The 13,305-nt window shown below is 37.6% G+C and overlaps 1 protein-coding gene across 2 annotated transcripts in view; it reads left to right on the top strand.

The window, feature by feature from the left end:
- The window catches only part of ADK (adenosine kinase), a 287,668-nt gene that overhangs the window by 197,920 nt on the left and 76,443 nt on the right, over nucleotides 1-13,305 (top strand). For both annotated transcript variants that reach the window (XM_054163190.1, XM_054163192.1), the window contains exon 7: nucleotides 7,674-7,844. In XM_054163190.1, coding sequence (XP_054019165.1) covers nucleotides 7,674-7,844 — 171 coding nt within the window. The remainder of the gene's footprint in view (nucleotides 1-7,673; nucleotides 7,845-13,305) is intronic.

Consider the following 13,305-nt stretch of genomic DNA (forward strand, 5'->3'; position numbering starts at 1 on the left):
TTTGATTTGCAGCTTATATTTTATTGATGGTAATACCCTGTACTTTATAATACCTTTCAACACAGAATTTCAGTCATTTCAGTAATGTTAAGTAATTAAACCTCCCACTGATTCTGCCAATGGAGGTGTATTTATCATTATAACTATTTTGCAAGTGGGTAAACAGAGGCAAAAAGGGTTGAATTATTAATCAAAGTAATAAAACCTTTAGGCTTCTGTCTCCCAGACGGTGTTTAATACTTCCTTCAAAATTTTGTATAAATTCAGTATAATTTTTTTTGAAACCTCACTCCCTGAGTTTAATAAACTCCTGTAAAACTGGCTGTGGAACTTCAGAGGGCATATAGATGTCTTTTGCTCCCTTACAGAGGGCCAAACTTTAGGGAGCTACGTCAAACCATTATTTTGGGATCTTAATTCGTCTTACCAAATTGAACTTAACTAATTTTGTGGTTTCCAGGGAAATAGGAGATTTATTTTTATTTTTTAATTTGGAATTACATTTCCCAACAGCAAAGCCAGGTGTATTATTGCTCTCTTGGATGTGTGTTTACACATTCACCTCACTGTTAAAGTTCTCATCTATACATTCCACAAGTACACCTCTCGTAAGTAAAGAGACACAATTCTTTTGTCCTGAATACATCTTGGAAGAACTTCCTGGAGAGTGCTTGTTTTAATCAGTAGCAGTCAGAATTGAAAAAGGTTTCCAGATTATTTAACATTAAAAGAAATTGCTAATATGTGCATAAAAAATTATTTTCTTTAACATATTACATCAAATACTGGAGATGTTCTGCTACTGTTGTAATCTGATAGATACTTATATGGCAGCCATCAGTTCACTTCAGCAAGAAGGAAGCTGTTCAAGTTTGAAAGCAATCCTCTCCTGACACATTGGCACCATCATAAAGGAAAATGTCACAGTCAATATAAGCACATTTACTGACAGGTTTTTTTTCCTATGTTACTGAAAACTGTTTGAAACTTAGCTTTTATCAAAAACAGAAACACCGTCCACTCAGAATGATAAAACAATAGTTTACAACTTAGTCATTTTCCAGTTATAAAGCAATACTTTCGTAAAAATAAACAATGCATACAGAAACAAGCCAAAACAATTACTCACAGAAATGTTGCATTCTTGCTGTCCTTACTTCCTGATTTAAAACAACTGTCTCTAGTAGGAACTGGATGAAAAGCAGCGGGTTTTGTTTCATTAAGTAACCACTTGCTGATCTCTACAAAATAAAAACCAGTTTCAAAATGCAATTGACAGTGTGTAGGTATTTATTATGTTCCTAAATGACCTATTGCATGAAGAAAAAGTACATAGATTACAATAGAGTTCGTGTATTTAACTAATTTACAGCCTGAACGTTTCCCATGTGGATACTTACACAACACTTCTGTCTTTCCTAGTGAAAGCACAAAAATTACTTAAAGGGCAGGCACCTTCATTAATAAATGAAGGTTTATTTCATGTTTATTTAATTTGTGGGGGTTCTTTAATAATTTCTGAAGATTTATTTTTTTTCCAAATTGCATTTTAATGTCTTTATCAGTTGATTTTGTTCTGTCATAGCTCAGAAAAGAAAATGCTGAAAAAATTTCAAGCAAGAACAGGTTGCAAGTATAAATGCTTAAAACCCAAAGGGAGAGAAAAGGCAGTCAAGAAATTTCTTAACTTGACGGTGTTGCCCATGTCAAGTATTGTGCTCAGATGTTTCAGTGTTAAAGATAATTTTCAGATTGTTCCCTGATCTTTTAAACTCACATATGTGTTAAGACAGATGAGGAGTATTTGCTGTAATGTTCCAAGAAGTTTCCTTTTGGTTCCTGTACTGAGGGAAGATGATTTCATTGCCTTGTTTCAGTGGGTGGGATATGAACTGCACCCAAACTGTGCTCCATGTAGTTCGGAAGCTAGAAGACAGAAGTCTTCCAGCATGTCCTGGTTATAAGGGCACCTGGATGCCTTGTGTAAGTTCTTCTGTCTGAAGCGATTACCTAGCGCTTCATTCTCCTTCCCAAAATTTGCCAGCGTCACTCTTCCAAGACCTGATGTTTCTGTTTCTGACTGCAGCAGATGAGACTGATTGCAGAGCTGAACTCAGGGAATTCTCTTCTGCCCAAGTGTGTGGATTGAAGTTCTCTGTTACATAATGTAGGAGACTTAACTGGGTCCAAAAGCTCTGGCTTGGTTATATTTGTTGTTTAACAGAGCACATTTATTTGGCACTGAGCAGTCTCACTTTTTACTGCAACTGCCAGCATACTTAAATTCAATGATTTCTGTAGGTCTTTACTGAATCACAGTATTTATCAGGTCTGTTACTAGAGAGCTGTCAAACTTTTTATGTGCTTGAAAAAATTCAGCCCCTGGATGGGGGGGTGCTGTTGTCATAATTGCATTTTTATGTAAATGCTTGGTATAAAATAATTTTGGATTAAACAACATGTTCCCTTTATGTTAGCAGAATATAATTCATCTTAAATAGCAGCAGACTTGTATATATGTTTCTGAAAGTTAAATACTTTGGTTCACACTTGCAGTTTATTCATTTTACATTGTTACCAAATGGAATTTCAACACCAGCTCAGAATACTGTGGTTCAAAATACTGTTGCTCGTATGGTAGAGTTATTTTTCACTCCATAAATGCGAGTGGCAAGTGGATGAAGAGCTAGAAGGAAGGGAGGGAAAACGTATTTTAGTGGGTAGGAGGTTTGAAAACAATCCTAATTTGTATTATCTCTGTATCTTCTTATGCAAGCATTGCTTCTGAGCTATTAAACAATAATACATTCAAAATTGCAAAGCTGTTTGTTATCATCTTGGCCTGAATTTTTCCTGTTCAATATTTTTATTGATGATCTGGATGAGGGGATGTAGTCAGTCATCAATAAATTTGCAGATGACATCACGTTGGGAGCAGGTGTTGATCTGTTAGAAGGCAGAAGGGCTCTGCAGAGGCACCTTGATGGGCTGGACAGATGGGCAGAGTCCAGTACGATGGCATTCAACAAGTCCAAGTGCCGGCTGCTGCACTTTGGCCACAACAACCCCATGCACTGCTACAGGCTGGGGTCAGAGTGGCTGGAGAGCAGCCAAACAGAAAGGGACCTGGGGGTACTGATTGACAGCTGGCTGTCAACATGAGCCAGCAGTGTGCCCAGGTGTCCACGAAGGCCAACAGCATCCTGTCTTGCATCAGAAATAGTGTGGCCAGCAGGAACAGGGAAGTCATTGTGTCCCTGTACTCAGCACTGGTTAGGCCACACCTTGAGTACTGTGTCCAGTTCTGGGCCCCTCAGTTTAAGAAGAATATTGAGACACTTGAATGTGTCCAGAAAAGGGCAACAAGGCTGGTGAGAGGTCTCGAGCACAAGCCCTATGAGGAGAGGCTCAGGGACCTGGGTTTGTTTAGCCTGGAGAGGAGGAGGCTCAGGGGAGACCTTATTGCTGTCTACAACTACCTGAAGGGAGGTTGTAGCCAGGAGGGGCTTGGTCTCTTCTCCCAGGCAATCAGCACCAGAACTAGAGGACACAGTCTCAAACTGCACCAGGAGAGGTTTAGGCTCGAGGTGAGGAGAAAGTTCTTCACAGAGAGAGCTGTTAGCCATTGGAATGTGCTGCTCAGGGAGGTGGTGGAGTCACCATTCCTGGCAATGTTCAAGAGGGGATTGGACATGGCATTTGGTGCCATGGTTTAGTAGTCATAAGGTATTGAGTGACAGGTTGGACTTGATGATCTTTGAGGTCCTTTCCAACCTTATTGATTCTATGATTCTGTGATTCTATAAGTCACAGATTTCAGTTTTGGCTTTCAGGGAATACTCACTGGCTTAAAAATGGATAAATTAATCCCGGTCCTTATTGTGCAGACATTACATGTGTGTAATCCAGACTAATTCAGTGCAAGTACGTTATTTCTTATGATGGCAAGACTTCTCAATTTGGGCAGAACATCTTGCAGAGAATTACTTTCACTAAAACCACAGATGTTCCAGCTTTATGACTTCCTTCAAGACTCTCTGATTCTGTATTGCTGACACTTGACATCCTTAATTTGCTGCCCCTCCTCTATCTCCTGTGTGACCTGCCCTAGGTGATCCTGCTTTGGCAAGGGGGTAAAGATGCATTGTAAAAGTGAGATTAGGATGATACTCTCTCATGACTTGGTCTGCTGCTGTCATCTGCATCTTAATAATGAATTTTTAAAGTTCTTAAGTTACAAACAACCTACTGTATTGCCCATAGCCACATGTCTGCAATACACAAATGTGTTATTCTTATTTCTGCCTTTAAGGACTGTATTTAAGCAAAAGGACTGCTTATAGTGCATAAGAAAATTACTGTTGTTTTTGCATGTATGCATACAAACATGCCTATAAATAATTCAGTGTGCCATCCTGTTTTCCTGGTGTTTGTATTAGTTCAGTCTTGCCCTCTGGCTTGTGGTACAATGGTACCTTCTTCCTGGTGCAGAAAATAGACTCATTACATTTTGAGCAGTAGAAAAGAGTGGCACCTGGTATACTCAGTCTCAATCAATGCACACCAAAAGAATATTACATGCTGCTAGTATGTCTGATAGCCTTTAATGTTTAATAGGTTTTCTTAATATGATAATCCTGCCTTTCACTTTATTTGACTGCACTGTCCAATTATCATATATCCTTGTATGTACAACATTCTTCCACAAAGATAGATATGTGCACAGTCATTTCATTTCATATGCAGTGTAAATTTCCTAGGCTATTGTAACTGTTTTATATTAACTGTCTCATCCTTTGATTATATATATTTTACTCTTAGTTGTTTTAAAGTATCTTTGGGTTTTGATGGTAAAGAGGTTCACAAAATTCTCAAAAGTAGACTGAGATGTGTAGGTGGGCATAGAATGTCTTCTTTTATACCAGTGATACCAAAATACACTTATTCTTACACTCAAAGCTAAGGTTGGCTAACAGTTAATTGTTGGAGTAAGGATTAGTTGACTTTGGCATTCCTTTGTATACATGTGTCTAGACCAAAAGCAGTGGCAGCTGCAAAAGCATGAGGGCTGTGGTTCTAAAGAAGCCACGGAGTGACATTTTTATGAATCCTAGCAAGATATAAGAAAACCTGTTCGGTTTAGTGGCATTCATTCACAGTGGCAACAATTGTTGCATGCTGCAATAGCATGGTCTCTGGCTTACCTATGTGTAATTCACGTTTAGAAAGCTGTGTTTCTGTAGCTATGCTGGCCATAGCTGTAATGGCAATTACACTAAAACTGGCAAAAAGCTCAAGTCAAATACCTGAGGAGAGAGGTCTAGTTAGATTTCTTTAAACCCAGGTTTAGAGAAAAATTTGTTCAGGTTAGATTTTATACATTTCTTCCTACTTTGTTAAATCCATTTTGTGAATTGTATTGCTGCAACTGGGGCTTTTTTATGTTGCTACAGCCTGTTCTGCAAAGAAATGTTACACCTGGCAGTTTTTACAAGAGTTTGCATGCATGCAGCTCTTAATTCCTAGATGTTTTAATATATTGTTTCTTAAATACAAATACTAAAATATCTCAAAAAAATGCAAGGTGATTTGTAGGAAATCCAGAAGGCAGAGCTGTAGCCTTTGAGAGTTTCTGGCCTTTGCAGTATCTGAAAAGTAAGCTCTCCTATCTGCATCTCAGTACTTTTATGTTGCCTTTCCAAGGAAAAGGGAATTGGATGGAGGCCTGAGTTAGATCTCATGGGGATAGTATTCTGTACCTTAAATTGCAATCAGATGTATTTCAGTTCAGGTGAAATTTTACACATAAAATTGGTAAGAAGCCTAATTATTTGACCAGGTTGCTATTTACTGTATAGCAATCTGTGATTTATCCACAGCTGGCAACATGTTAGCCTTGAAAGGTTTTTATTTTGTGTTTGGAACAGTTTTAAAAAAAATCCAACTCTGGTCATAAAATGAAAAACTAAAAGGTGGTAGAGATTGCTGTGGAGATGAGATGTTATATAACTGTTCATTTAATTCTTTAGAATATAAAAGTAGCAAAGAGGTTTGGATGTTTACAAGCTTCCAGTCACTGAAGGTACTGAGTAACTCCACAAGATGCAAAACATTCCTGTGGCCTTTGGTCTTTTATTGTCATGTAGCAAATTGTGCCCAGATTTTGAAATCAATTACGCATTTGTTCAACTAGAGAGTATGAAGTTAAGAGAAGGAAACAGAAAGACTTTCTAAGTAGATTGTAATCTGTAGACTCTCCATTATATTTTTCCCAAAGAGCAGAATACCTGGGATGATCTCTTAGCTAAAGTATGCAGAATAAAAATATAAAATATATTCTGTTATCCAGAGATACAATAATATGGATAAAAACTGGAAAATGAAACTGCTTCATGGTTTAGTTGATTAGGTGGGTTGGATTGGTTGATAGGTTGGACGCGATGATCTTGAAGGTCTCTTCCAACCTGGTTTATTCTATTCTATTATTCTATTATTATACCTTTTAAAGTGTTACGGTGCTGATGTTACAAGTAGGACTGAGATGGTGTTTCATTTATCATACCCCCCTCAAAGTTGCTTGATACTGTGCCTTAGACATTGTTTCTGCTCTTCCTTGAGAATTAATGATATTCACTGAGTTTTGAGAACAGCAAAATTGCTTCTAGGATTATAAAAATGAGACATACAACATTTGTATGAACTTCTCTAGCATCAGTCCTTTTCACAGAGTGTATTCTTTCAGTAGCAGACTGGTCCAGCTTGAGTCACCCACGGGTTCACAAGTCTGGCCAGCAAGCCTGCTCCTGCTTTGCACAGGGTCACAGCCTCTTTCAAGCACCTGCCTGCTCTGACATAGGGTCCTCCATGGGGTGCAGGTGGATATCTGCTCAACCATTAACCTCCATGGGCTGCAGGGGAACAGCTTGCCTTGCCATGGATTTCACCATAGACTGCAGAGTAGTCTCTGCTTTGACACCTGGAGTATCTCCTCCCCCTTCATTTTAACTGTCTTTGGTGGCTGCAGAGCTGGCTCTTTCACATATTCTCAGTCCTCTCCAGCTGCAGTTGCCATCACACCATAACTTTCTCCCTGTATATGTGCTCTCACAGAGGCGCTGCCACCATCACGGATGGGCTCAGCCTTGGCTAATGCCAGGTCCATTGGAGCATAGTGGCATTGCCTCTATCAGACACACAGGAAGCTTCTAGCAGCTTCTTACAGAAACCAATCCTGTAGAGCATCGGCTATCAAAACCTTGATGTACAAGCCAGTTGAATAAGGTAATAATTTTTCAGGCAAGGGATTTCATGGCGGCATCATACCGGACTTTGGAATTAAGCAACACAATCTGACTGTATTACTAAGAAGAGGTGTTTAGAATTATTATATATCACCCTTTAAAACATAAACATTAGCCTTAGCTGCTGTGGGAAGATACACTACCTGGAATGCAGAGGTTGGGTGTTATGTTTCATTTTGGGAGGCTATGATTCTAAGCATGTGCAGATTTGTCACTGCCACAGTATCTTAATAGAAAGGCAGTTTTTTCCAGATGGTTTTGTGCACATGTATGACAAAGGTGGGTTGGGAGAGAGCTTCTAGAGGGAAGATACTTCATGTGGTTTCCAGCATGAAATTAGTAACATACATTGATTTGTTTGGATGTTTGCAGGGATTCTTCCTGACGGTGTCACCAGAAGCAGTATTAAAAGTGGCTACTCAGGCTTCTGCAAACAACAAGATCTTCAGTTTGAATCTTTCTGCACCATTTATTAGCCAATTCTACAAAGAGCCTATGATGAAAGTCATGCCTTACGTCGATGTTCTCTTTGGAAATGAGACGGTGAGTCTTACAAAAGTAGTGGAAGTATTTTTATCTCTTGCACTTAGCTGTTTGTGTCTAGGAGCTTTGCTCCTGGATCTCCCTTCCTTAGAGAAAGAGACTGATCATTTGGAGTTTCACTGGAAATTAAATCCATGGTCATAGGACTGTGATATTTCAATAAAGCCAAAAAAGGCACTTGGCCTATTAGGAGTTTACAACTTGCTCACTGTACTGTAGAGATATGTGAACAAGTTACTCTAGGCTGAAAGGAAATATCAAACACCTTGGCTGCTTTTTAGTAACTATCCACATGCATGATGTACTCACCTGAAAGTTAACTTTCTGCTGGAAAGAAATAACTTATAAAGGGCTACTGCAGAGCTGCTGACCCACACTGCTGCTATTAATAGCATTTTCTGTGATGAAGAAATGTGGGAGGAGAAAACTAAGAAATTGCTAATTAGTTTAGTATTGATTCTCATTACTTTTAAGGTAGATAGACTGGCAGCGCATCTGAGGAAGGCTTAGCATTGTTATGAAACAGCTGACAAACAGATTACATGAAATTCTGCCTCTAAGTCCATGGTAATAGACCAAATTAGTCATTGTAGTGCTATGACTTTTTGATTTTTCTCCACTTCAGAATATGCTCTTAAATGTTAGTTTTCTCAGCAGAAAGTGGTTAACAAAAGCTTTAGAAAGTGTGACACACCCAAATTAATTGTGGGCTTGTGCAGGAAAATTATAGAAAAGTGGCTTATTACTGCACATGGTTGTTCCTGAGAGTGATATAGGGAGCTGCACCAGCACACATCATTTTATACACTACTGTCTGCCTGTCTGGATTAGGGACTATCCTTCTTAACAATACAGGGCTTTAAAAAAAAAAACAAAATAAAACAGTGATCATTTTAGATGCAGTAGGATAAAGAAAACCTCTTTGACTATAGTTAGCAATACAGAAGTATTTTCCAGACATTTTGCTGCTGTTGCCAACTGTTTCCTTTATTTTGTCTTTCGTAATACAGTCCTCAGAAAGATGCTACTGAACATTCTAACTTAATAGCAGTGTAATCTCAACAAAAAAACTTTGTCAGTTTTCACAAATTAAGTAATTTCCAATGTAGCCAATGTTAGGTGAAGGGGCTTCCTAGAAACTTCTGGGATTAATCCTTGTTGGTCTTTCATATAAATACTTCCCCAATGACCTAGTAGTCAGTAGACCTAGTAGAAGTATTGAGATCACAGTGACCCATTAGGTACTGTTTTTCAGAAGATAAACCATAGATTACTACTTTCGTATATTTGCACACTTTGTAAGCAAGTGTACTACACTGGCAACATTCCCGATTTAGAAATTATAGTCAGACTGCCTTATTTTTCCCTGCCATTTCAGCTTACTATGGTATTATTCACTTGCTGTCATAAAATAGGATTGTTATGTATATAGAAGTTGAAAAGATTCCCTGTATTCTCTCTGCATAATTTCTGAAGCATTTTGGTGTCATTTTGGGTAAAAGATACTATTTAAACTGAAGTGATCATACTTAAAACTTGTCAGTACAAGATATAAATAGCAGAGTACTAGCTTCTGATTCTTTGTTTATTGTAAATAAGAAGTTGAAATTCTGGTCTTTCTTCAGTCTGCTTTCTGGTCTATAAGCTGGTCATTGCTGGTTTTGAGTTGTGGAAATGCTATTTGCAATGGTTTATTCTCTTGTACTTCTGTGAAACTTGAAACCATGTTCTTGGCACAGAGCACTTCTAGTTTTTAGTAACTGCTGATCTTGTGATTGTCAGTATTTCTGCTCCCTGCATATGGTTTGTGGTAAAGAGTAGTTGCAAAACTCAAGAGAAGCTCATTCTGACATATTCTGCTTTCTAGTAGCTTCCTTCTTTGGTTTTCAGGTTTGGGTTTGGTTTTTTGGTGTTTTTTTTTACTATATGCATTTCATCTACAAGTACATTCAGGATTTTTTTGTGTTTATGCCTTGATGGGTAGTGAACCACTTCAGCTAGCCAACAATAAATTTTGCCAATTAAATGTGATTTCCTTTTGCTATGCTTCTCTTCAGCTTTGCTGGTGCAGTTAAATACTGAAAGTGTGTAAGTTAACATATAAGCCAGGCATGGTATGTGGTGTGGTTGTTACTTTATTAGTGCAAACAATATTGTTAGATAAGATTTTTATTCTTCCCTATATTTATCTTCACATTATAGACCAATGCAATTTTATTGTTAATCACTGGGCTGTTTATATTTTGAGTAATACAAAAACATCCAAGAGCAGCAAAATTCCAAATTGCTGCCATTCCTAAACTGAAAACAATTGGCAAAGTGATTTTAAATTACATCTTCTACTTAAAATTTACATCTGAATGGAGATTGGTTATTTCAAGTTTCAGCCAGATGGTAATTAAAATGGGCAAGTTATAAACCTCTCAGAATAAATGTTCTAGTTTAGAATGTAAATGCCAACATATCCTTAACTGCATTGGAGACACTGAATGCTGTGATAACAACTCATTACATGTATCAGTTTCAGCATTAGCTCAGTGACCACTGGTGTTTTGATCATTTGTTCAAATCCTTTTTATAACTAGCCAAACATCTTGCCTTAGATTTTAGATACTTATTAACTGTACTTCATATAATAAATTTAGTACAGAACATTCAGAATAGGAATAATTATGTGTTCATTGCTGCTATCCAATTAGGACCATTCTGCAGACATTATCTAGCAATACCTGACTGGAGAACTTGATTATTGTCATTGCTTTTAATTTTTATTAAATTAAGGGTTTTTTAATAGTGTCATTTTGCAAATGGTTCTTAGCAATAATACCTTCCAAGCTACTGGATAATCACTGGATAATTAACCTGCCAGGATTAAGCACACTCTACTTTGCCTCAGGATGCTTAACTCTCAAATAAGGTCAATTATCTCCCAATGATAACTGCTTTGTCACAAGTTGCTGCTAATTCCTCTGTGAAAGCTCACCTTACAATATATATTTTACTGCTCAAAGTAACTTTCAGTAACAGAATGGTCAAAGGAGGAAAAACTTTCAAAATTACATTTCTAAACAGAGTTGTGGAGTGTTTCCTCCACAGCAATTATATGAAGCAATAAGCCTAAATCTGCATATATTTCTTTCTAAGACCTCTTTGCACTTTCCAGTTCAGGCTAAAGCTTGTCGTCTCTGATATACTTGACCCATTGAAGTCAATTATGGGCTCAGGAATCTGAACTCAATTTCCAATCTCTCCAAAAGATGTGAGTTACGATGGTGTCTCTTCAGGAAGGAGACTACTTCTGAGGGAATGGTCTGTGTATTTTGGGATGTGCAGCTGAATAGCACTTTCGTTTCTGTGGAGGCCTTCAGAATTCAGGGGACACTATAAAGCTTTCATATGATTCATCCCTGTGTATGACAGTCATTCATGACTCAGAGGAATGTATTTATATTGATACTGATGTGGTAAAGATCTTCTGGGTTCTCTTCTCTCCTGCAGGCAGGAGGGCACTGAGAAATTTAGAAATTTTGAAACTTTAGAGTTACAGACATGCTGAGCTCCTCATTTACTGCCCGTAACCAAACAAAATAGCTTGCAGTATGCAGTGTAGAGCAATCAGTAACAGTTGAGGAGGTTATGTGGAAGAGAAATCTTGGATTTTTCTGAAGAAAGCTAAGATAACAATCGTTCTTGGCAATTAGATCTTCTTCCTTTCTACTGTAAAGAGCTGTTACTTCTAAACACACAGTCTCTGAACATATTAATTACAGGTTTGTAAGCTGAAGTTCTGCAAAGACAGATGTTTCTTGCAAACTCATTGGGAAACTGATGCTGATTTGACAGCAGATACGCTGAAAAGAAAGCATATACTTTATAAGCAATGATGATAGCTGTAGTGGTGGTTCTGGAGCTGCAAATCCTGAGCTATGAAAAGATGGGTGTCTTTGTATGCAAGAAGACAGCAAATGTGTCTTAATACCAAAATGACACATTGTGCATCCCTAATTTTAAATATTTTTAAGTGAGGCATCTAACATAAATATCCCCAGAAAAATGTGTGGTTTGAACAAAGCCTTTAACCATTATAAGCCTTTATAAAGGCAAGTCTCTTTAATGTCAAAATTCTCTTTAATGGCAAGGAAAACCAGTAAATCTGAAACTGGTGACAGTGGTTAACATGCTGCTGATTTTGAACTTGCAGTTTTGTGCTTGTTTTAAGCAGGAGAACAAATGGAAGTCCTGCTGATTTTCTGTCATGAAAGCGTTCAACAGGCTAGGATTTACACCTAAATTGCCGTTTAAAGAAAAATAAAATTGGTCTGTTTCTTTTCTGTAAAGTACCATGCATGTTTCTAAACTATCTTAATTCCACCTACTTTTATGTATTATACATATATAACAGTGTAGACAACTTTAAATCCCACCTGCAAATTTTCTCTGCTGAATTATCACTTGGGACCAGACCACTATCTGCAGGTTTAGAAATCTGCCCACAGCTCACGAGAATCTTGAATGAATCATAATCATTTTTGTAAGTTAAATGAGCCTCATGGTGGTTCTTTTTAAACTAGTATGCATTCATAATGGCATAACTGAATCAATCTGCATTTACACCAGTGTAATTGCTGCTCTTTATAGAACTAGCAAATAGTTTTCCACACTACCTGAATGTCCTTTCACACTGGTGAATTGTCTGATTCTGAGGAAACGATTAACAGAGAAGAGACAGAAGAAAATCAGGTGGCTGGTGTAATTTGGTGTGTGGAGGAGGGAAATACAGTTTAGCTTTCAATAAATAATTCAAAGGAGACAGTCATTTCAGTCTGTTTTTCTGTGTCAGATGGGGTCAAGGAGTAAGGGCAGTTATGGTCATGCTATAAATACCACCAAATTGTCATTTCTGTTTGAAGTAATTTCAAATAAGCATTGAAAAATGTTTTTGAATGTTTGAAATTAATTGTCAAAGGCAATTAGTAGATGGTATTTGAAACTGAGTATCTTGAAGAGCCTTATTTTACTATATTGCTAACTTGCATATATGTTACATAGAGAGCCCTTGAGAGACCTTTAGCTTACTGGAACTGATTCATATTGAGGGGTTATTTTCAGTCAGTGGCTGTATGCAAGCTACCTTCCTTATGAGTTCAACTTTTACTTTCAACTTCTACATCTTTATTAATTTTGAATTATTTTTTCAGAAACATTAATCATTTTGAATGAAATTAAGCTGGATGTCAGTGTGTTGCATCCCAAATTATGTGTCAGTATTTCCTTTACTGTTGAGCTTTCAGAAGTTCTCAGACATTTGCCCCACAGGTGAGGGTAATTATCTTCATTTCGCAGGCTGAGCAAGAGACTGAGGGTTGCACAGTCCGCTACAGGGAGTCTGCTGTTAACTTAAAAATCATAGTCAGATATTCTGACCCAGTTTATTAAATGCACATGGGGAAAAAACTGCAAG

Source organism: Dryobates pubescens, chromosome 8, assembly GCF_014839835.1.
Source record: "Dryobates pubescens isolate bDryPub1 chromosome 8, bDryPub1.pri, whole genome shotgun sequence".
In the NCBI taxonomy this organism is placed as follows: Eukaryota; Metazoa; Chordata; class Aves; order Piciformes; family Picidae; genus Dryobates; species Dryobates pubescens.